The 25,426-nt window shown below is 40.1% G+C and overlaps 1 protein-coding gene across 4 annotated transcripts in view; it reads right to left on the bottom strand.

Moving 5' to 3' along the window:
- The window catches only part of MRG15 (MORF-related gene 15), an 82,617-nt gene that overhangs the window by 38,685 nt on the left and 18,506 nt on the right, over nucleotides 1-25,426 (bottom strand). For all 4 annotated transcript variants that reach the window (XM_068368603.1, XM_068368604.1, XM_068368601.1 and 1 more), the window contains exons 3-5: nucleotides 20,690-20,804; nucleotides 14,435-14,530; nucleotides 485-719 (exon numbers count right to left, since the gene is read on the bottom strand). In XM_068368603.1, the coding sequence (XP_068224704.1) occupies nucleotides 485-719; nucleotides 14,435-14,530; nucleotides 20,690-20,804 (446 nt within the window). The remainder of the gene's footprint in view (nucleotides 1-484; nucleotides 720-14,434; nucleotides 14,531-20,689; nucleotides 20,805-25,426) is intronic.

Genomic DNA, 25,426 nt, shown 5'->3' with positions numbered 1-25,426 from the left:
GTAAAAATCTTAACCCTTTTACCCCTAGGCTCTTTGGAAATTTCCAACCCTTAACCCCCAAGGGGTTATTTTTTCCCAGCACATTTTACAGTATATTCTTTTTAAATTGCTCTAACAGCCTTAATTTTTGACATAGAGAGGTCAGCTTGGTCTCATTCTCTTGGAAAATGCCTGAATTTTCTCAAAAAATTATTAAAATTATGAAAAAAAAATTTTTTATAGCATTTCTTTGCAAGGACGTACCAGTACGTCCACGGGGGTAAAGGGATGAGTTTTGTGAAACGTACCAGTACGTCCTTTGGGGGTAAAAGGGTTAATGTCTGCGGGACTTTTGAAAACAAGACTCTCCATGTATACCATTCCCCTTTTTCCACAACTGTTTCATTTACTACAAAACTACACAGAAAATATGAAATAGAAATCTATAATAAAAGAATAAAATATCCATTTAGAAAACGGGACGGACTGAAACACCCGAGCTTACGGCTTCAACGGACGGATCCAACTTGGCCCTCTTCCTCCTCGCCTCCGACTCGTCGCGGACGGGGCCAGAGTTGGTCGGCGTCGACGCGGCCGACCGCTTCCCCGGCCCGCTGCTGGACGGCGTGGAGGACCTCGAGTCGTCTCCTCCGCCGCTGCTCGTGTTTCCCGACCCGGCGCCGGGAGGCCCGCCCTGTCCTTTTTTCCTCTCTAAGGCTTTCTTGGTTTTCTTGTTTTTCCTGTGGGGGAAAAATCGGCGGATTTAACTTAAAATTATAACATCTAATGCAAATTTCTTTTTTCGTATAACAATTACAAAATGTACAATTTATAAAATATTTGGGAACAATTGTTAATTTATACATTGTTGACAGGAACAACTACTTTTCTAACGACTGTTTTTGTACAATAGTTTACGAACAATTGTTTGAACAAATGTTTTTTGAACAACTGTTCCCGAACAATTGTTTTTAAATAACTTGTTGAAGAAATGTTTTCAAAAAATTATTTTTGAACAAAAAAACTTGTTGAACAAATGTTTTCAAACAATTATTTTTGAACAAAATAAATTGTTGAACAAATGTTTTCAAACAATTATTTTTGAACAAAAAAAACTTGTTGAACAAATGTTTTCAAACAATCATTTTTTAACAAAAAAAAAAACTTGTTGAACAAATGTTTTCAAACAATCATTTTTGAACAACTGTTATTGAACAAATTTTGACGGACAATTGTTTTCGAATAACTGTCCGGATACGAGGAAAAAGATCCGTAACTTTCAATAAAGATTTGATGTAAAACTCTCAAGATATTTTTATCATTTTGTATGAAAAATCAATAGAAATTCTTTTGAATAACTAAAAAGAACAAAGATATTTACATTAACAAATCACATTTAAAAAGCCAAGCCGACTATAGCCATATTTATCATGGGTCTTATCTAAAAAGCTTGTCTCATAAAAAGGCCAAGGTTTGGGTGGATGGATGGAGTGAAGGAAGCTCTGGGTGATAGGAGGATAGATGTGAGAGAGGCAAGAGAGCATGCTAGAAATAGGAATGAATGGTGAGCGATTGTGACGCAGTTCCGGTAGGCCCTGCTGCTGCCTCCGATGCCTTAGATGACCGCGGAGGTAGCAGCAGTAGGGGATTCAGCATTATGAAGCTTCATCTGTGGTGGATAATGGGGGAGGGTTGGCTGTGACACCCTAGCAGTACCAGCTGAACTCGGTTGAGTCCCTTGTTAGGCTGGGAGGAACGTAGAGAGTAGAGGTCCCCTTTTTGTTTTTGTTTCTTTGTTGATGTCGGCTACCCCCCAAAATTGGGGGAAGTGCCATGGTATATGTATGTATGTATGTATAAAAAAATTGATTCAGGAAGGATTTTTGTATATCGTAAAATCTTTGAATAAAATTCACGTTAATTAAATTTGAAAGGAAGTTTCTATTTACAGAACATTATACAGTTTAAGTCACTTCAAATATTACTCAGAGATTTAAAACTGAAAGATATAAAATGATATCCAAAGCTAGTAATTTACAAATACAAAATTGATAATGTAATGATACAAGCACCTTCAAATATGAACACTGAACTTTGCAAGGATGAAAATTTCACATATAGAAAATAATAAAATTCCGCTAGGACTAAACAGTACTGACTTAATATTCAAAATACTATTTCTCTTATATTTTTCTTTAAAAATTCTGTTTACCACCTAACAAAAAATACACATACATACATACATATACCAAAGCACTTCCCCCAATTTTGGGGGGTAGCCGACATCAACAAAGAAACAAAAACAAAAAGGGGACCTCTACTCTCTACGTTCCTCCCAGCCTGACAAGGGACTCAATCGAAATAAAATATGAAAAACAAAATAATGCTGAATCCCCTACTGCTGCTACCTCCGCGGTCATCTAAGGCATCGGAGGCAGCAGCAGGGCCTACCGGAACTGCGTCACAATCGCTCGCCATTCATTCCTATTTCTAGCACGCTCTCTTGCCTCGCTCACATCTAACACAATAAACATCTATTTCCTTAATCTAAATCTAATTCCTTTCCTCAATGGGCTTACTTCATGTACTGTATATGTGATGTTCATACAGAAACATACGCACATTTCGTGCCTGACGACACAATGTTAAACTATTGTAGCAGCAGTAGGGGATTCAGCATCATGAAGCTTCATCTGTGGTGGATAATGTGGGAGGGTGGGCTGTGGCACCCTAGCAGTACCAGCTGAACTCGGCTGAGTCCCTTGTTAGGCTGGGAGGAACGTAGAGAGGAAAGGTCCCCCCCTTTTTGTTTTTGTTTCTTTGTTGATGTCGGCTACCCCCCAAAATTGGGGGAAGTGCCTTGGTATATGTATGTCTGTATGTACCTATATATCTAGATTATAAAGAGTAGAAAAAAGGTATGACAGTATAGGTTACACGCCAGAATTGATTAAATTTACTTAAATATCTAGAATATAAAGAGTAAAAAAAAAGTAAGTGGAAATAATGGTTTTAGATGGTGGGACAACAGGGATATAACTTGGCTAGCAGTAGTAGGACTAATAAGAATAGTAATAATTCAATGACTTATTTCCTTTCCTCACTGGGCTATTTTTCCTTTTCGGAGCCCTTAGGCTTATGGCATCCTGCTTTTCCAACTAGGGTTGTAACTTAGCTAGTAAAAATATTAATAATAATAATATTTCATTCATTTATTGCCTTCCCTCACTGGGCTATGTTTTTTTCTTTTTGGAGCCCTTGGGCTTATAGCATCCTGCTTTTCCAACTAGGGTTGTAGCTTAGCTAATAATAATAATAATAATCTATTGACTTATTTCCTTTCCTCACTGGGCTATTTTTCCTTTTTTGGAGCCCTTGGGCTTATAGCATCCTGCTTTTCCAACTAGGGTTGTAGCTTAGCTAATAATAATAATAATAATCTATTGACTTATTTCCTTTCCTCACTGGGCTATTTTTCCTTTTTTGGAGCCCTTGGGCTTATAGCATCCTGCTTTTCCAACTAGGGTTGTAGCTTAGCTAATAATAATACTAATCTATTGACTTATTTCCTTTCCTCACTGGGCTATTTTTCCTTTTTTGAAGCCCTTGGGCTTATAGCATCCTGCCTTTCCAACTAGGGTTGTAGCTTAGCTAATAATAATAATAATAATCTATTGACTTATTTCCTTTCCTCACTGGGCTATTTTTCCTTTTTTGAAGCCCTTGGGCTTATAGCATCCTGCTTTTCCAACTAGGGTTGTAGCTTAGCTAATAATAATAAGAATCAATTGACTTATTTCCTTTCCTCACTGGGCTATTTTTCCTTTTTTGAAGCCCTTGGGCTTATAGCATCCTGCCTTTCCAACTAGGGTTGTAGCTTGGCTAATAATAATAATAATAATCTATTGACTTATTTCCTTTCCTCACTGGGCTATTTTTCCTTTTTTGGAGCCCTTGGGCTTATAGCATCCTGCTTTTCCAACTAGGGTTGTAGCTTAGCTAATAATAATAATAATAATCTATTGACTTATTTCCTTTCCTCACTGGGCTATTTTTCCTTTTTTGGAGCCCTTGGGCTTATACCATCCTGCTTTACCAACTAGGGTTGTAGCTTAGCTAATAATAATAATAATAATCTATTGACTTATTTCCTTTCCTCACTGGGCTATTTTTCCTTTTTTGGAGCCCTTGGGCTTAAAGCATCCTGCTTTTCCAAGTAGGGTTGTAGCTTAGCTAATAATAATAATAATAATCTATTGACTTATTTCCTTTCCTCACTGGGCTATTTTTCCTTTTTTGAAGCCCTTGGGCTTAAAGCATCCTGCTTTTCCAAGTAGGGTTGTAGCTTAGCTAATAATAATAATAATAATCTATTGACTTATTTCCTTTCCTCACTGGGCTATTTTTCCTTTTTTGGAGCCCTTGGGCTTAAAGCATCCTGCTTTTCCAAGTAGGGTTGTAGCTTAGCTAGTAATAATAATAATAATCTATTGACTTATTTCCTTTCCTCACTGGGCTATTTTTCCTTTTTTGGAGCCCTTGGGCTTAAAGCATCCTGCTTTTCCAAGTAGGGTTGTAGCTTAGCTAATAATAATAATAATAATCTATTGACTTATTTCCTTTCCTCACTGGGCTATTTTTCCTTTTTTGGAGCCCTTGGGCTTATAGCATCCTGCTTTTCCAACTAGGGTTGTAGCTTAGCTAATAATAATAATAATAATCTATTGACTTATTTCCTTTCCTCACTGGGCTATTTTTCCTTTTTTGGAGCCCTTGGGCTTATAGCATCCTGCTTTTCCAACTAGGGTTGTAGCTTAGCTAATAATAATACTAATCTATTGACTTATTTCCTTTCCTCACTGGGCTATTTTTCCTTTTTTGAAGCCCTTGGGCTTAAAGCATCCTGCTTTTCCAAGTAGGGTTGTAGCTTAGCTAATAATAATAATAATAATCTATTGACTTATTTCCTTTCCTCACTGGGCTATTTTTCCTTTTTTGGAGCCCTTGGGCTTATAGCATCCTGCTTTTCCAACTAGGGTTGTAGCTTAGCTAATAATAATAATAATAATCTATTGACTTATTTCCTTTCCTCACTGGGCTATTTTTCCTTTTTTGGAGCCCTTGGGCTTATAGCATCCTGCTTTTCCAAGTAGGGTTGTAGCTTAGCTAATAATAATAATAATAATCTATTGACTTATTTCCTTTCCTCACTGGGCTATTTTTCCTTTTTTGGAGCCCTTGGGCTTATAGCATCCTGCTTTTCCAAGTAGGGTTGTAGCTTAGCTAATAATAATAATAATAATCTATTGACTTATTTCCTTTCCTCACTGGGCTATTTTTCCTTTTTTGGAGCCCTTGGGCTTATAGCATCCTGCTTTTCCAACTAGGGTTGTAGCTTAGCTAATAATAATAATAATAATCTATTGACTTATTTCCTTTCCTCACTGGGCTATTTTTCCTTTTTTGGAGCCCTTGGGCTTATACCATCCTGCTTTACCAACTAGGGTTGTAGCTTAGCTAATAATAATAATAATAATCTATTGACTTATTTCCTTTCCTCACTGGGCTATTTTTCCTTTTTTGGAGCCCTTGGGCTTATACCATCCTGCTTTACCAACTAGGGTTGTAGCTTAGCTAATAATAATAATAATAATCTATTGACTTATTTCCTTTCCTCACTGGGCTATTTTTCCTTTTTTGGAGCCCTTGGGCTTATACCATCCTGCTTTTCCAACTAGGGTTGTAGCTTAGCTAATAATAATAATAATAATCTATTGACTTATTTCCTTTCCTCACTGGGCTATTTTTCCTTTTTTGGAGCCCTTGGGCTTATAGCATCCTGCTTTTCCAACTAGGGTTGTAGCTTAGCTAATAATAATAATAATAATCTATTGACTTATTTCCTTTCCTCACTGGGCTATTTTTCCTTTTTTGGAGCCCTTGGGCTTATACCATCCTGCTTTACCAACTAGGGTTGTAGCTTAGCTAATAATAATAATAATAATCTATTGACTTATTTCCTTTCCTCACTGGGCTATTTTTCCTTTTTTGGAGCCCTTGGGCTTATACCATCCTGCTTTACCAACTAGGGTTGTAGCTTAGCTAATAATAATAATAATAATCTATTGACTTATTTCCTTTCCTCACTGGGCTATTTTTCCTTTTTTGGAGCCCTTGGGCTTATACCATCCTGCTTTACCAACTAGGGTTGTAGCTTAGCTAATAATAATAATAATAATCTATTGACTTATTTCCTTTCCTCACTGGGCTATTTTTCCTTTTTTGGAGCCCTTGGGCTTATAGCATCCTGCTTTTCCAACTAGGGTTGTAGCTTAGCTAATAATAATAATAATAATCTATTGACTTATTTCCTTTCCTCACTGGGCTATTTTTCCTTTTTTGGAGCCCTTGGGCTTATACCATCCTGCTTTACCAACTAGGGTTGTAGCTTAGCTAATAATAATAATAATAATCTATTGACTTATTTCCTTTCCTCACTGGGCTATTTTTCCTTTTTTGGAGCCCTTGGGCTTATACCATCCTGCTTTACCAACTAGGGTTGTAGCTTAGCTAATAATAATAATAATAATCTATTGACTTATTTCCTTTCCTCACTGGGCTATTTTTCCTTTTTTGGAGCCCTTGGGCTTATAGCATCCTGCTTTTCCAACTAGGGTTGTAGCTTAGCTAATAATAATAATAATAATCTATTGACTTATTTCCTTTCCTCACTGGGCTATTTTTCCTTTTTTGGAGCCCTTGGGCTTATACCATCCTGCTTTACCAACTAGGGTTGTAGCTTAGCTAATAATAATAATAATAATCTATTGACTTATTTCCTTTCCTCACTGGGCTATTTTTCCTTTTTTGGAGCCCTTGGGCTTATACCATCCTGCTTTTCCAACTAGGGTTGTAGCTTAGCTAATAATAATAATAATAATCTATTGACTTATTTCCTTTCCTCACTGGGCTATTTTTCCTTTTTTGGAGCCCTTGGGCTTATAGCATCCTGCTTTTCCAAGTAGGGTTGTAGCTTAGCTAGTAATAATAATAATAATCTATTGACTTATTTCCTTTCCTCACTGGGCTATTTTTCCTTTTTTGGAGCCCTTGGGCTTAAAGCATCCTGCTTTACCAAGTAGGGTTGTAGCTTAGCTAGTAATAATAATAATAATCTATTGACTTATTTCCTTTCCTCACTGGGCTATTTTTCCTTTTTTGGAGCCCTTGGGCTTAAAGCATCCTGCTTTTCCAAGTAGGGTTGTAGCTTAGCTAGTAATAATAATAATAATCTATTGACTTATTTCCTTTCCTCACTGGGCTATTTTTCCTTTTTTGGAGCCCTTGGGCTTATAGCATCCTGCTTTTCCAACTAGGGTTGTAGCTTAGCTAATAATAATAATAATAATCTATTGACTTATTTCCTTTCCTCACTGGGCTATTTTTCCTTTTTTGGAGCCCTTGGGCTTATACCATCCTGCTTTTCCAACTAGGGTTGTAGCTTAGCTAATAATAATAATAATAATCTATTGACTTATTTCCTTTCCTCACTGGGCTATTTTTCCTTTTTTGGAGCCCTTGGGCTTAAAGCATCCTGCTTTTCCAACTAGGGTTGTAGCTTAGCTAATAATAATAATAATAATCTATTGACTTATTTCCTTTCCTCACTGGGCTATTTTTCCTTTTTTGGAGCCCTTGGGCTTATAGCATCCTGCTTTTCCAACTAGGGTTGTAGCTTAGCTAATAATAATAATAATAATCTATTGACTTATTTCCTTTCCTCACTGGGCTATTTTTCCTTTTTTGGAGCCCTTGGGCTTATACCATCCTGCTTTACCAACTAGGGTTGTAGCTTAGCTAATAATAATAATAATAATCTATTGACTTATTTCCTTTCCTCACTGGGCTATTTTTCCTTTTTTGGAGCCCTTGGGCTTATACCATCCTGCTTTACCAACTAGGGTTGTAGCTTAGCTAATAATAATAATAATAATCTATTGACTTATTTCCTTTCCTCACTGGGCTATTTTTCCTTTTTTGGAGCCCTTGGGCTTATACCATCCTGCTTTACCAACTAGGGTTGTAGCTTAGCTAATAATAATAATAATAATCTATTGACTTATTTCCTTTCCTCACTGGGCTATTTTTCCTTTTTTGGAGCCCTTGGGCTTAAAGCATCCTGCTTTTCCAAGTAGGGTTGTAGCTTAGCTAATAATAATAATAATAATCTATTGACTTATTTCCTTTCCTCATTGGGCTATTTTTCCTTTTTTGGAGCCCTTGGGCTTAAAGCATCCTGCTTTTCCAAGTAGGGTTGTAGCTTAGCTAGTAATAATAATAATAATCTATTGACTTATTTCCTTTCCTCACTGGGCTATTTTTCCTTTTTTGGAGCCCTTGGGCTTAAAGCATCCTGCTTTTCCAAGTAGGGTTGTAGCTTAGCTAGTAATAATAATAATAATCTATTGACTTATTTCCTTTCCTCACTGGGCTATTTTTCCTTTTTTGGAGCCCTTGGGCTTAAAGCATCCTGCTTTTCCAAGTAGGGTTGTAGCTTAGCTAGTAATAATAATAATAATCTATTGACTTATTTCCTTTCCTCACTGGGCTATTTTTCCTTTTTTGGAGCCCTTGGGCTTAAAGCATCCTGCTTTTCCAAGTAGGGTTGTAGCTTAGCTAGTAATAATAATAATAATCTATTGACTTATTTCCTTCCCTCACTGGGCTATTTTTCCTTTTTTGGAGCCCTTGGGCTTATAGCATCCTGCCTTTCCAACTAGGGTTGTAGCTTAGCTAGTAATAATAATAATAATCAATTGACTTATTTCCTTTCCTCACTGGGCTATTTTTCCTTTTTTGGAGCCCTTGGGCTTATAGCATCCTGCTTTTCCAACTAGGGTTGTAGCTTAGCTAATAATAATAATAATAATCTATTGACTTATTTCCTTTCCTCACTGGGCTATTTTTCCTTTTTTGGAGCCCTTGGGCTTATAGCATCCTGCCTTTCCAACTAGGGTTGTAGCTTAGCTAGTAATAATAATAATAATCTATTGACTTATTTCCTTTCCTCACTGGGCTATTTTTCCTTTTTTGGAGCCCTTGGGCTTATAGCATCCTGCCTTTCCAACTAGGGTTGTAGCTTGGCTAATAATAATAATAATAATCAATTGACTTATTTCCTTTCCTCACTGGGCTATTTTTCCTTTTTTGGAGCCCTTGGGCTTATAGCATCCTGCCTTTCCAACTAGGGTTGTAGCTTAGCTAGTAATAATAATAATAATCTATTGACTTATTTCCTTTCCTCACTGGGCTATTTTTCCTTTTTTGGAGCCCTTGGGCTTATAGCATCCTGCCTTTCCAACTAGGGTTGTAGCTTAGCTAGTAATAATAATAATAATCTATTGACTTATTTCCTTTCCTCACTGGGCTATTTTTCCTTTTTTGGAGCCCTTGGGCTTATAGCATCCTGCCTTTCCAACTAGGGTTGTAGCTTAGCTAGTAATAATAATAATAATCAATTGACTTATTTCCTTTCCTCACTGGGCTATTTTTCCTTTTTTGGAGCCCTTGGGCTTATAGCATCCTGCCTTTCCAACTAGGGTTGTAGCTTAGCTAATAATAATAATAATAATCTATTGACTTATTTCCTTTCCTCACTGGGCTATTTTTCCTTTTTTGGAGCCCTTGGGCTTATAGCATCCTGCTTTTCCAACTAGGGTTGTAGCTTAGCTAATAATAATAATAATAATCTATTGACTTATTTCCTTTCCTCACTGGGCTATTTTTCCTTTTTTGGAGCCCTTGGGCTTATAGCATCCTGCCTTTCCAACTAGGGTTGTAGCTTAGCTAATAATAATAATAATAATCTATTGACTTATTTCCTTTCCTCACTGGGCTATTTTTCCTTTTTTGGAGCCCTTGGGCTTATAGCATCCTGCTTTTCCAACTAGGGTTGTAGCTTAGCTAATAATAACAATAATAATCAATTGACTTATTTCCTTTCCTCACTGGGCTATTTTTCCTTTTTTGGAGCCCTTGGGCTTATAGCATCCTGCCTTTCCAACTAGGGTTGTAGCTTAGCTAGTAATAATAATAATAATCAATTGACTTATTTCCTTTCCTCACTGGGCTATTTTTCCTTTTTTGGAGCCCTTGGGCTTATAGCATCCTGCTTTTCCAACTAGGGTTGTAGCTTAGCTAATAATAACAATAATAATCAATTGACTTATTTCCTTTCCTCACTGGGCTATTTTTCCTTTTTTGGAGCCCTTGGGCTTATAGCATCCTGCCTTTCCAACTAGGGTTGTAGCTTAGCTAATAATAATAATAATAATCTATTGACTTATTTCCTTTCCTCACTGGGCTATTTTTCCTTTTTTGGAGCCCTTGGGCTTATAGCATCCTGCCTTTCCAACTAGGGTTGTAGCTTAGCTAATAATAATAATAATAATCTATTGACTTATTTCCTTTCCTCACTGGGCTATTTTTCCTTTTTTGGAGCCCTTGGGCTTATAGCATCCTGCCTTTCCAACTAGGGTTGTAGCTTAGCTAATAATAATAATAATAATCTATTGACTTATTTCCTTTCCTCACTGGGCTATTTTTCCTTTTTTGGAGCCCTTGGGCTTATAGCATCCTGCTTTTCCAACTAGGGTTGTAGCTTAGCTAATAATAACAATAATAATCAATTGACTTATTTCCTTTCCTCACTGGGCTATTTTTCCTTTTTTGGAGCCCTTGGGCTTATAGCATCCTGCCTTTCCAACTAGGGTTGTAGCTTAGCTAGTAATAATAATAATAATCAATTGACTTATTTCCTTTCCTCACTGGGCTATTTTTCCTTTTTTGGAGCCCTTGGGCTTATAGCATCCTGCTTTTCCAACTAGGGTTGTAGCTTGGCTAATAATAATAATAATAATCAATTGACTTATTTCCTTTCCTCACTGGGCTATTTTTCCTTTTTTGGAGCCCTTGGGCTTATAGCATCCTGCTTTTCCAACTAGGGTTGTAGCTTGGCTAATAATAATAATAATAATCAATTGACTTATTTCCTTTCCTCACTGGGCTATTTTTCCTTTTTTGGAGCCCTTGGGCTTATAGCATCCTGCTTTTCCAACTAGGGTTGTAGCTTGGCTAATAATAATAATAATAATCAATTGACTTATTTCCTTTCCTCACTGGGCTATTTTTCCTTTTTTGGAGCCCTTGGGCTTATAGCATCCTGCTTTTCCAACTAGGGTTGTAGCTTAGCTAGTAATAATAATAATAATCAATTGACTTATTTCCTTTCCTCACTGGGCTATTTTTCCTTTTTTGGAGCCCTTGGGCTTATAGCATCCTGCTTTTCCAACTAGGGTTGTAGCTTAGCTAATAATAATAATAATAATCAATTGACTTATTTCCTTTCCTCACTGGGCTATTTTTCCTTTTTTGGAGCCCTTGGGCTTATAGCATCCTGCTTTTCCAACTAGGGTTGTAGCTTGGCTAATAATAATAATAATAATCAATTGACTTATTTCCTTTCCTCACTGGGCTATTTTTCCTTTTTTGGAGCCCTTGGGCTTATAGCATCCTGCTTTTCCAACTAGGGTTGTAGCTTAGCTAATAATAATAATAATAATCAATTGACTTATTTCCTTTCCTCACTGGGCTATTTTTCCTTTTTTGGAGCCCTTGGGCTTATAGCATCCTGCTTTTCCAACTAGGGTTGTAGCTTGGCTAATAATAATAATAATAATCAATTGACTTATTTCCTTTCCTCACTGGGCTATTTTTCCTTTTTTGGAGCCCTTGGGCTTATAGCATCCTGCTTTTCCAACTAGGGTTGTAGCTTGGCTAATAATAATAATAATAATCAATTGACTTATTTCCTTTCCTCACTGGGCTATTTTTCCTTTTTTGGAGCCCTTGGGCTTATAGCATCCTGCTTTTCCAACTAGGGTTGTAGCTTAGCTAGTAATAATAATAATAATCAATTGACTTATTTCCTTTCCTCACTGGGCTATTTTTCCTTTTTTGGAGCCCTTGGGCTTATAGCATCCTGCCTTTCCAACTAGGGTTGTAGCTTAGCTAGTAATAATAATAATAATCAATTGACTTATTTCCTTTCCTCACTGGGCTATTTTTCCTTTTTTGGAGCCCTTGGGCTTATAGCATCCTGCCTTTCCAACTAGGGTTGTAGCTTAGCTAGTAATAATAATAATAATCAATTGACTTATTTCCTTTCCTCACTGGGCTATTTTTCCTTTTTTGGAGCCCTTGGGCTTATAGCATCCTGCTTTTCCAACTAGGGTTGTAGCTTGGCTAATAATAATAATAATAATCAATTGACTTATTTCCTTTCCTCACTGGGCTATTTTTCCTTTTTTAAAGCCCTTGGGCTTATAGCATCCTGCTTTTCCAACTAGGGTTGTAGCTTAGCTAATAATAACAATAATAATCAATTGACTTATTTCCTTTCCTCACTGGGCTATTTTTCCTTTTTTGGAGCCCTTGGGCTTATAGCATCCTGCTTTTCCAACTAGGGTTGTAGCTTAGCTAGTAATAATAATAATAATCAATTGACTTATTTCCTTTCCTCACTGGGCTATTTTTCCTTTTTTGGAGCCCTTGGGCTTATAGCATCCTGCCTTTCCAACTAGGGTTGTAGCTTAGCTAGTAATAATAATAATAATCTATTGACTTATTTCCTTTCCTCACTGGGCTATTTTTCCTTTTTTGGAGCCCTTGGGCTTATAGCATCCTGCCTTTCCAACTAGGGTTGTAGCTTAGCTAGTAATAATAATAATAATCTATTGACTTATTTCCTTTCCTCACTGGGCTATTTTTCCTTTTTTAAAGCCCTTGGGCTTATAGCATCCTGCTTTTCCAACTAGGGTTGTAGCTTAGCTAATAATAATAATAATAATCTATTGACTTATTTCCTTTCCTCACTGGGCTATTTTTCCTTTTTTGGAGCCCTTGGGCTTATAGCATCCTGCTTTTCCAACTAGGGTTGTAGCTTAGCTAATAATAACAATAATAATCAATTGACTTATTTCCTTTCCTCACTGGGCTATTTTTCCTTTTTTGGAGCCCTTGGGCTTATAGCATCCTGCCTTTCCAACTAGGGTTGTAGCTTAGCTAGTAATAATAATAATAATCAATTGACTTATTTCCTTTCCTCACTGGGCTATTTTTCCTTTTTTGGAGCCCTTGGGCTTATAGCATCCTGCTTTTCCAACTAGGGTTGTAGCTTAGCTAGTAATAATAATAATAATCAATTGACTTATTTCCTTTCCTCACTGGGCTATTTTTCCTTTTTTGGAGCCCTTGGGCTTATAGCATCCTGCCTTTTCAACTAGGGTTGTAGCTTAGCTAGTAATAATAATAATAATCTATTGACTTATTTCCTTTCCTCACTGGGCTATTTTTCCTTTTTTGGAGCCCTTGGACTTAATAGCATCCTGCTTTACCAACTAGGGTTGTAGCTTAGCTAATAATAACAATAATAATCTATTGACTTATTTCCTTTCCTCACTGGGCTATTTTTCCTTTTTTGGAGCCCTTGGGCTTATAGCATCCTGCCTTTCCAACTAGGGTTGTAGCTTGGCTAATAATAATAATCTATTGACTTATTTACTTTCCTCACTGGGCTATTTTTCCTTTTTTGGAGCCCTTGGGCTTATAGCATCCTGCTTTTCCAACTAGGGTTGTAGCTTGGCTAATAATAATAATAATAATAATCTATTGACTTATTTCCTTCCCTCACTGGGCTATTTTTCCTTTTTTGAAGCCCTTGGGCTAATAGCATCCTGCTTTTCCAAGTAGGGTTGTAGCTTAGCTAGTAATAATAATAATAATCTATTGACTTATTTCCTTTCCTCACTGGGCTATTTTTCCTTTTTTGAAGCCCTTGGGCTTATAGCATTGTTGCTTTTCCAAATAGGGTTGTAGCTTAGCTGATATTAATAATAATAATCTATTGACTTATTTCCTTTCCTCACTGGGCTATTTTTCCTTTTTTGGAGCCCTTGGGCTTAAACCATCCTGCTTTTCCAACTAGGGTTGTAGCTTAGCTGATAATAATAATAATAATCAATTGACTTATTTCCTTCCCTCACTGGACTATTTTTCCTTTTTTGGAGCCCTTGGGCTTATAGCATCCTGCTTTTCCAACTAGGGTTGTAGCTTAGCTGATAATAATAATAATAATCTATTGACTTATTTCCTTTCCTCACTGGGCTATTTTTCCTTTTTTGGAGCCCTTGGGCTTATAGCATTGTTGCTTTACCAACTAGGGTTGTAGCTTGGCTAGTAATAATAATAATAATAATAAAAAGCAAAAACATGAAAAATAATAAGCAAACAACTAAATCAACATAGTACTAAAAATTTCTAAAAATTTCTGCTTAAGAATGAAAACCTCGCACCCTCCAGCAGGGAGAGCCGAAGACGCCGTCGAAGCCGTACTTACAAGGATGCCTCGTGTGCTTTCTGTAGATCCTTCTGTCGGCTGATGTTGGCGTCGTTGAGCTTCAGGACGCGGCTCTCAGGAACCCACTCGTCCCAGCTGCAACGGAAGAGAAGCTTAATAAAGGCAAGTTACAGATACAGAAAGATCCTCCACTCAAAAACAATCGGAAATATAAACTCAGGTCCCACTTAAAATAGCAAAGATACGATAAAGAAAACAATGTTATATAATTCAACCCTTTTACCCCCAAAGGACATATTGGTACGTTTCACAAAATTCATCCCTTTACCCCCAAAAGGACGTACTGGTACGTTTCACAAAACTCATCCCTTTACCCCCATGGACGTACCGTACATCCTTGCATTTTTTTTTCCATATTTCTGATAATTCTTTGAGAAACTTCAGGCATTTTCCAAGAGAATGAGACCAACCTGACCTCTCTATGACGAAAATTAAGGCTGTTAGAGCAATTAAAAAAAAATATACTGCAAAATGTGCTTGAAAGAAAAATAACCCCTGGGGGTTAAGGGTTGGAAAGTTCCAAATAGCCTGGGGGTAAAAGGGTTAATATAGTAAGCAAAACAAATTTGTAATAACCTGATATTTATTTCATATGAAATCTGACTATTTCTTGATTTTCGTAGCTGGAAAACATAGGCATGAAATTTAGGTTAGGCTACCCTAGGACAAAATTGGATTTACAAATACTGTATCTTCTTAGAACCAATTAAAAGTTGAGGACCAGTAAATTAAGAACCAAATAAACTACATCCTGGTAAAAATAACAATGATGTCTCCCTATTCCTAACAGGGAGTTGGGAAGATCGTTTCATAATCGGTAACATCCATCCATATACCAAGGCACTTCCCCCAATTTTGTGGGGTAGCCGACATCAACAAGAAACAAAACAAAAAAGGGGACCCCTACTCTCTACGTTCCTCCAGCCTAACCAGGGACTCAGCCGAGTTCAGCTGGTACTGCCAGGGTGCCACAGCCCAACCTCCCACATTTTCCACCACAGATGAAGCTCCATACTGCTGAGTCCCCTACTGCTGCTACCTCCGCGGTCATCTAAGGCATCGGAGGAAGCATACTCCATCAATTTGACGTCCAAACTCGCAATACCGGTAATGATGTTACCCAAATGTAATTAGTTTTCGTCTGGATATTCCCATTTATTTCTAGAGATTCGTCTTCAAGAACAACAGCCGTAGCGATACGTAAGAGTCGCAAGGTTATGATTACAGTGAACCCTCGCTACTTCGCGGTTCGACCATCGCGGATTCACCACTTCGCGGATTTTTTTCATAACCCATATATATATATACATATTGGTAATAACAAAATCAACATACTGTACTGAATAATCAATATAATCGATGCAAAAACTAACCTATACACAGATGTGTACAGTAAATGCGTTTGTTTCTTCATTATGATCAGAGAAACGTAAACAAAACATTGGTTGCCATTTTTTATCGTGCTTTTTGGCGTGTTTAGGAAACGCTTTTTCAATTAGGGTTGTAGCTTAGCAAGTAATAATAATAATGATAATAATAATAATAATTATTATCATATTAATAATATAATTACTGAATACCAATATCACTTCTCATCCAAATAAAAATCCAAACTTAAAACTATATTACAATATGTCAAACATGATCAAAAGAACCTCATGTTTGCAGACATTTCTATGATAATGTTGAAATATTTTCCCAATTCCAACAACTTTTTTTTTTAAAATATCTTCTAGAGGAAGAGCTATAAGAAGAAGAGTTCTTCCCTTTGCCTGCCAGTCTTCCTCGGAGACGAATTTGGTCACCCAACACCGATGTCCTCCCGGAGGAAGAAACTACATGGGCTTCCTCAACGGGGAGTGACGACTGATTCCATGAGGGACCTCGCACCTTATGCTTATATTACAAGTCTAACGAGCCCCTCTCCCTCCGAAGGGGAACGATTATATCCTTACCTTCGATCGTCTCAGGAGTCGGGTGTCCCAATTGGGATGGACTGTTCATAGAGCAGGTGCAAATAGCTACTTGTCATACCAGTATCACCTTCCACTGACTGACCCCGAAGATACCAATAGTAGAGGTAAAAACTCAAAAGTGAATTGAGAAGTATCGATCTATATTCACCCGGCCACCATTAGATTCAACGAGGCACACAACTAACAGATCCCCTAGGTACCAATCAGAAATGAGATCAGAATGAAGAAGCACATCATGGGAACAGAATAATCTTCCCTTGTCACGACAGGATATCAGGAAGGCGAGCATAACGACCAACCTTCCCCTGGTCTCTGTACTTTGATCCACTCGACTGACCCTAAAGGTACCAGTTAGCAGGAGAGCAATGTCTCAACCCTTCCCAAATGAAAAAGATGATTGTCAAGTCTGAATGAACTAAGCAAAAGGCCTTCCTAAGTGACCACCCACTTCGTGAACAACTTTCCAATGAAGAGAAAGCGGAGGGAGAAAACACTGCCACTCCACACTGTCCCATTCGTCAACTTCCCCGGAGAAAGCGGACAAGGAAGAGAAATTGGATGGCGAGAACACTGCCACTCCACGAGGTTCACACTCGGGGGTACATCCGACATGACCAACAGAAGATCATTAACGGAGCACGTAGGAAAGAGCAAGCGTTAAGGTCGCAACGGGATATTTCCTCCTGTGGAAGAGAAATTCTGAACAGACGTGTAACATTTCAATAAAAGTTCATAGTCTCCCTGATCAGCAGTGCGATATTTTCAACAGGGAAACTGCGTACCCTTCAGGAGGGAAACGACCGATGAATTATTTGGAAGATAGTTCAGTTATGACAGTGTGTAAGGGGGATCCACTCATCCCTTTCTGACTGAGGAAGACAATTTTGTCTAAGAACAGAGGGACAGTTAAGCGAGATGAAATTGATCAAAATTATTAATTCCTATACAAATAAAAACCTTTAGTCTTTCTAAGTAGGATTGTGAGTGATTGTGACGCAGTTCCAGTAGGCCCTGCTGCTGCCTCCGGTGCCTTAGATGACCGCGGAGGTAGCAGCAGTAGGGGATTCAGCATTATGAAGTTCCATCTGTGGTGGATAATGTGGGAGGGTGGGCTGTGGCACCCTAGCAGTACCAACTGAACTCGGTTGAGTCCTTTGTTAGGCTGGAGGAACGTAGAGAGTAGAGGTCCCCTTTTTTTGTTTTGTTTCATTTGTTGATGTCGGCTACCCCCCAAAATTGGGGGACGTGCCTTGGTATATGTATGTATGTATGTGTATGTACAAACAAGTCGAGGAGATGAAGTAACCGTTGGGGCCTGGTCCAGTATTACAAGCAGGTTTTAACTAGGTCCCAGAAGAACATAATCTCCCGGCAGTCCAACCATGGCTTATATGAAGCAATGAGTTTAGTATGCACTCTTCCAACCACTCACTTATAAATGGATAGGGGAGGGGCTTCTAAAATACCTGTTCTGTTTGAACCTTTATTCAAAGCAGTATAAGAATTATTTTACCTTTCATTCAAGACATACACTGGAAATCAATCATGAGACAATTTGCTTGTCAGTTCTTTGAAGAAGCAGCTGGGAGAACTACAGAAGTTGGTGAGAAGAGGAATCACAATATGACATAATACAAACTATAAAAGCACTCTAATAGTGCAGACCTCCACCACGGCAGCTTATTTCTCGAGACCAGCTTGCCTTCCCCAGAATCAATTTAGACCCTAGGCAAATTTGAAGTCTATGCGACAACCAAGTGCGAACTTGGAGTAAAGATTAGTTTTAATTCAGTCGACCTTTTGCTTGACCTTAATCTTTGATCTAGGACTTTCAAAACTGAATCACTTCCTTGTCTCGACATAAAAATTAATCCCTGAAAGTTTCACTACTCTGTGAGTGACACTGTGACAAGGAAGTTGTTCACAAATAGACAAACAGGGGCAAAAATAGAACCTCTTCCAAACTATGTTGGCGGAGGTATTAAGACTAAGAACTTGTAGACTACTTCCTGAACTTGAAAATGATGGTGGTTTGATGTCACCAGACTCCATGACTCTGTCACCTTATGTACAATCATAAGGGCATTGCTGCACAAGCTTAGCAGTCTTCTCCTTTACCAGATAATGTATAGACCTGCTTGAATGTTTCATGAAGCCATGGGACTGTTCTTGAACAATTCCTTCTTGTTTTTACCAGTTCCAACGAAGAGTCTACAGCAGTTGGTCCTGTATTCCTCTAATAAGTAGTGCCATTCAGGGCACCAACATGAGTACTACAGCAGTTGGTCCTGTATTCCTCTAATAAGTAGAGCCATTCAGGGCACCAACATGAGTAAGTTCGTTCTCTTGAAGAAGTTACCGCGAAGGTTGGATGTCTGGTGCGAGAAGAAAATAAGAATATTTCTTCCAAATGGTAATAGCCTACAGGACATTGCTTCGCCTCCATGATTGCTAACTCTGTTGGACTCACAAAGTCCGCTACTGCTGATTAACACAGGTCAACCACGGACAGTGCTGGAAAGAGGCCATCAAATCTAAAGAACCTTCTACTTAAATCTGATCCAGGTAGGGGAAGGACTACTGTCAACAAACACATACAGCTTTATCTAAAAAGCACAGTTTTCATTTGGGACACAGAACCCCCTTTGCCAAGTGAGCGAGTAAGGCAAGATCTGCTTTGATCGAGTAGCCTGAAGTGAATTCTCACATCCACAGACCAGAGAGTCCACCTGGATCAATACCCCTCTACCTACTACATCCATGACTGAAATAAGACTTGAAACCCTGAAAAACACCAAAACTGGCTCGAAGACGCCAAGGTAGCATTTCCTAGGTCGTGGGATGATAATTTAGCTCAATAACTTTCAAAAAGTACTGCTCCAACTTACGTTTCTCTGGCTCTTTGGACAAGGGACCACCCTACTTCTCTTGGTTTCAACCAGTCAGGTACTAGAACCAAGCAAGAACTCAAATGAATTTCAACACACAACAGGGACCAGTTACACGCAGACTTGTGGCCAAGTTCCGCTTTCAGGTGCACAGAAGAGCTAGCCATTACGTTATACCAGCTGCTCCTTTCTTGGATCCAGAGAACCCAAAACCAAGCAGGGGCAGAGATGGGGCTCTGTACAAGCAAAAGCTGTTACATCGGGCACCCACGATCCACCTTCATCTGGTATGGTGTCAGAGCTAAAGTTCTGGGAGGGAAAAAGGACTGATCACCAGTGCAGCAGTTATAGCTACAACACCAGGTTCACGCTCTGGTAGAACGACCCCAATGGTATTGCTGGCCGACTCTTCCTTACCATTTTGCAATAAGTGTCGAAGGAAGAGAAGTAGACTCTCTTCTCTGTCAGACAAACCTTTCTATCTAAACTACCTTCTTAATGATTCAATAGCATTTCGAGTTACACTGGATCATACTTCAAATCAAAAGGATCGAGAGTTTCTGTATACCTATGAAGCAATCAAACTGAACATTAAAAAGTATTGATAATTCAACTCTAACATACCATAATAATGTCAAACAGTGGACTGTTTTAACCCCCAATCAAATATAACTACATTGTGAATAGACTTCAATGGACAAACCAGGTTTTGTAGTGAGGTGTTCTTTATATAAAGATCCACATTTGTACACCTTCTTCGAGCGAAGATAAATCATTAGATACTTTTTTACTTGTATGCTAAATCTAGCAGATAAATATCTAATAGCAAAACACCTGTAATATGCTAATACTAACGATAGCAAATATCCAATCACTTCATTTCATAATGTAAGAATCCAGTTACACTAATAAGACAATTTCACTTGCTATAAAAAAACAACTGGCACATAACTTAGATGGAGGGACAGTGGAGTCCGACATCTTGAGGTAAATCCAGAAAAAAACGGCTATCAAATTGCGTGCTAAAAAAGGAGTCACGTCACTGGCGTGGGATTGTTAGTAGTAGTGGGATGTTGAACGGCACCTCGCTGTTCAGGGATTTTGACAGGAGATATCTAAATGGTGCGAGGCCTCTGGTTGTGATTTATCACGCCCCAGTATTATATCGACACCTTATATAGGTGAGCGAGCTGGGTTCAACCTGGCATCCCTAGGCAATTTTTTTTTTTTCTCTGGTAATATATAGCAGTTATATACCTTAGAAATGGTGCTAAAGGAGCATTTCACTGGGCGACACGGGTCGGAGCCCAGAAAAACAAATGTTAGTTCCTATACGTGTATCAACAATGTCAGCAATGAGGTCCACTTACTTTTTATTCCACCCCGCATAGTGAATAAAATATTTAATCTGTTTGTCCTTCACTTGAACGCGGAGACATTTGGCTTCGTAGATCAGGGGGCCGTGGAAACACAATACTTTTTCACCTGTAATACGAAAAATAAATTAGTTTTGTAACACAGTAAAGGACAGAGACATTATATTTGGAGTTTAAAATTCACTTTCTTATTCTTCCCTATCAAAACTCTACGGTAAATCCTCTAAATAAGAAAGAGATGAGCTCCAAGAGTTGAAAAGTTCTTCAACTCGTAACTCCAAAAAACCCACCAACATCTAGACACTATTATTTTCAACCAGCTGATCTTGCCAACGCTAGATAGCTAGATTCCTACATATATAGTATACAGAATCCATACAGATATTGTTACATGAAATTTTTTTTAAAAAAAAAAGCTCATTATTCTGTATTATCTTTAGAACTTCACTTAAACTTTTTACAGGTTCTTTGAACGTTTGAATCTATGGAATTCACTGTACTCAATCTCTCTCTGTCGCCATTCTATAATTTCCCACTGCATGCCCTCGTTCATCATAAAAACACTGTACCTATACCTCGTGTTTTCAAAATATCATTATCATCTTTTTTTGCATTTACCTGTACTGTACTGTACAAAAGTAGATGAAAATACAGACGACAAAGATGGACGATGACTGTACGTATACAGGTATAAAATGACAAATTCGTAGATAATTTGTATTTTTCCTAACCATACAAACCTTAGCTATTTAAATAGGGTATTACTTTCGGCGTAGCTGAAATGACGAGCCATTAGATTTTTAACGAGGGTTAACTACCCCCTCGCTAGTTAGCGAGGGGGTAGGGGAGGAGTAGCTAGCTACCCCTCCCCCCCTCACACACCGGTGAACTAGTTCACTTTGCTTAGAGGTAGGACTTATCACGGGGGACAGTGCTGGCGGGCACATAACTGTAAATAGTATAGTTAGGAAAAATACAAATTATCTACGAATTTGTCATTTGTTCCGTAACCGAAATACAAACGACGCTATTTAATATGGGTGACAACCCTTAGGAAGGGTGTTAAGTCCCAAGCCTTACTGGCTTTGGCTTTTTGCCCGGGGACTCAGTATCTGAGTAAGTAGGACTCAAGATAAGGAGTCCCTGCACCTCGAAAGTACCTTGCTCTGCAAGGATCGCGGCCTACGTAAGCTTGTGTGTGAAGGAATGAAGAGTGACTCGTCCTAAGAAGTTGACCTGGAGTCCTTTAGATGGAATTCTAGGCTAGGACGATCCCAATACCACCTTGTAAGGGTATGGGGGACGCGACAGTATTAAACTTAATACTAGGAACACAAGGAAGCATGGTTTACCTGCAGTGGTTTGAGGTCAGCTGTGCAGAGAACCCAGGATGCTGCTTTCCCCAAGAGAGGGGAGGATGAAGAAAAGAATAAGGGCCAGACATACCTTTTCATTCATGCAGACTAAAACCGGGTAACAATGCCCTCAACCTTCTGTTACTTGTCCATTAAGGAGCCTGAGGTTTAGACCAGCTGTTGAGCAGCCACCACAGGGCCGATAGAGAATGTATCGAGCCTCCTGTGGGTCACATCCTGCAGGTAGTGGGCTGTGAAGGTCGTTTGACGCTTCCAAACCTCTGCTTGTAGACCCTGCGTCACAGTAGTTTTTCTTGAACGACAGGGATGTAGCGATGCCTCTGGCATCATGTGCTCTAGGGTGACGTGACGGAGGAGGGTCTGGATTCAGGGAATGGTGGATGACCCTGCAAATCCACGCTGAGATAGTATTCTTAGTGACCCTCCTCTTCGTCCTTCCTGTGCTCACCAACAATGCTTGCACTCGAGGACGAACTACAGCTGTTCTTTTAAGATAGAGCCTCAGACTCCTTACTGGGCACAGTAGGAGATGGTCTGGGTCATCTGTTACAGAACGCAGACTCGAAATCCGGAAAGAGTCGAACCGGGGGTCCAGCACTCCTGGATTTTGAGTCTTAGCTACAAACTCAGGGACGAACCTGAACGTTACTTCCCCCCATCCCCTTGAATGGGCGATGTCACACTAGAGACCATGAAGTTCGCTGACTCGCTTGGCCGAGGCCAAAGCAAGTAGGAACACTGTCTTCCAAGTCAGGTGGCGATCAGAAGCCTGGCGTAATGGTTCGAACGGAGGTCTCTTAAGAGCCCTGAGGACACGAACCACGTTCCATGGAGGAGGTCTCACTTCCGACTGAGGGCAGGTAAGTTCATAACTTCGTATGAGTAAAGAAAGTTCTAGCGAGGAGGAAATGTCCATTCCTTTTAGCCTGAAGGCAAGACTTAAGGCTGAGCGATAGCCTTTCACTGCCGAGACTGAAAGGCGCATTTCTTCCCGCAAATATGCAAGAAACTCCACTATTGCAGAGATAGTGGCATCGAGTGGAGAGATACCCCTTCCACGACACCAACCACAGAAGGTTCTCCACTTTGCCTGGTAGACTCCTGCGGATGACTTTCGCAGGTGTCGAGACATCCTTTCAGCAACTTGTTGCGAAAAGCCTCTCTCTGTGAGGAGATACTGGATAGTCTCCAGGCATGAAGCCATAGTGATGCTACGGCTTTGTGGAAGATGTTGGCGTGTGGTTGCTTGAGTAGCTCGTGTCGAGGAGGGAGTTCTCTCGGGAATTCCGTCAGGAGCTGCAGAAGGTCCGGGAACCACTCTGCGTGATGCCAGAGCGGAGCTATTAAGGTCATTGACAGGTTGAGCCCCCTTCTCATCAGACAGAACGGGGGAAAGGTGTAAACGTCGATGTTGTCCCACCGTTGTTGGAAGGCATCTTGCCAGAGTGCCTTGGGGTCCGGGACTGGGGAGCAGTACAGCGGGAGCTTGAAATTCAAGGCTGTCGCGAACAGATCCACAGTCGGGGAACCCCACAAAGTCAGGACTTTGTTGGCTACTAGAGGATCCAAAGACCACTCGGTACTCACTATCTGCGATGCTCTGCTCAGACTGTCGGCGAGCACATTCCTCTTGCCCAGAATGAAGCGAGCCCATAGTGGAATCGAGTAGACTTCGGTCCATCTCAGTATCTCTACTACAAGATGGGATAGCTGTTGTGAAAAGGTACCTCCCTGCTTGTTGATGTAAGCCACTACCATGGTGTTGTCGCTCATCTCCACCACGGAGTGACCCGCCAGGTACGGTTGGAACTGTTGAAGAGCCAGATAGACGGCCTTCATCTCTAGCAGGTTTATGTGGAGGCACTTTTCTGATTCTGACCATAGGCCTGAAGTCCTGTGGTTCAGAACGTGGGCCCCCCACCCTTCTTTTGAGGCGTCCGAGAACAGCATCAAATCCGGGGGAAGGACGAGAAGGAAGCGCCACTCCCTTTCAGTGGTTCTTGTCTGTCACCCACCATTGAAGGTCCGTCCGTTCCGCACGACCCGTAGGGACCAAAATGTCCGGGGAATCGTGACCTTGATTCCACCGAGACTTGAGCCGCCATTGCAGGGATCTCATCCTGAGGCGCCCATTTGGAACTAGACGGGCCAGAGAGGAAAGGTGACCGAGGAGACGTAAGCACGATTGAGCTGGGAGTTCTTCTCGTCTGAGGAAAGGATCTGCGACCCTCCTCAGCCTTGCTATCCTGTTGTCTGATGGAAAGGCTCTGTGGAGATTGGTGTCCAAGATCATGCCTAGATATACCAGTCATTGAGATGGAAGCAGAGAAGACTTCTCGAGATTTACCATGATCCCTAGATCTTGGCAAAGTCCCAGAAGCTTGTCTCGGTGTCGAAGAATGGTCGAACACAGCACCTTGAACTGGTAGATCTTGTTGTCTAGGCTGAATCTTAAGTACTTCCTTGAAGACGGATGGATTGGGCTCTGGAAGTACGCGTCCTTCAGATCCAGTGTACACAAAGTCTTGTGGTCTCACTACAAGTCTGACCGTGTCTGCTGTCTCCATGCTGAACGGAGTTTGTTTGACGAACCTGTTCAGAGCTGAGAGGTCGATGACTGGTCTCCAGCCTCCAGACGCCTTCTTTACAAGAAAGAGTCGACTGAAGCAGCCTGGGGACCCGTCGACGACCTCTTGGAGAGCATCCTTCTTTAACATGGTCTCGACTTCTGCCCGTAGGGTTTGCCCCTTTGCCGATCCCATGGCATAGGAGCTCAACAACACTGGATTCGCTGTCAGGGGAGGAAGAGATGTTATGAACGGGACGCGATACCCTTGACTGATCACGGAGATCGTCCAGGAATCGGCCCCGAGTTGCTGCCAGCTGGTTGCACAACTTTGTAGGCATCCCCCCCACTGGTGGACATGCAGGGGGATTTCCAATCCTAGCATTTGCGGCCTCGGCCGCTCCCCCTAGGATTCTTGCCTCCCCTGGAGAACTTCTTGCCTCTCCTGTCTTTGACAGGAAAGGGCTGCTGTTTAGACACCGTTGTCTTCGCTGCCACTGCAGGTTTTGTCATCTCGGACTGGCGAGATTGTTGTCGAGGTGCTTGAGGTTTGTAGGACTTCGATGTGAGAGCCCTTTGGAGGAGAGAATCCTGATTGGATTTCCTCCACCTCTCAGCCACCGGTTCCACATCCTTGGGATCAAACAGGCTCTTTCCCATAAGGGAAGTGTGTTTGAGCTTGCTGACTTCGACCGGTTAAAACCTTCAAATGGAACCTCTCTACCACCGCATCACGTCGTGTCAAGATCGAATTGGCCCACAAGTTCGAGATTGGTGCGGGTGCCCGAG

The sequence above is a fragment of the Palaemon carinicauda genome, unplaced genomic scaffold, assembly GCF_036898095.1.
Source record: "Palaemon carinicauda isolate YSFRI2023 unplaced genomic scaffold, ASM3689809v2 scaffold248, whole genome shotgun sequence".
NCBI lineage: Eukaryota > Metazoa > Arthropoda > Malacostraca > Decapoda > Palaemonidae > Palaemon > Palaemon carinicauda.
Note: the sequence above shows the minus strand (reverse complement) of the source record. Positions and strands in the feature narration are given on the sequence as shown.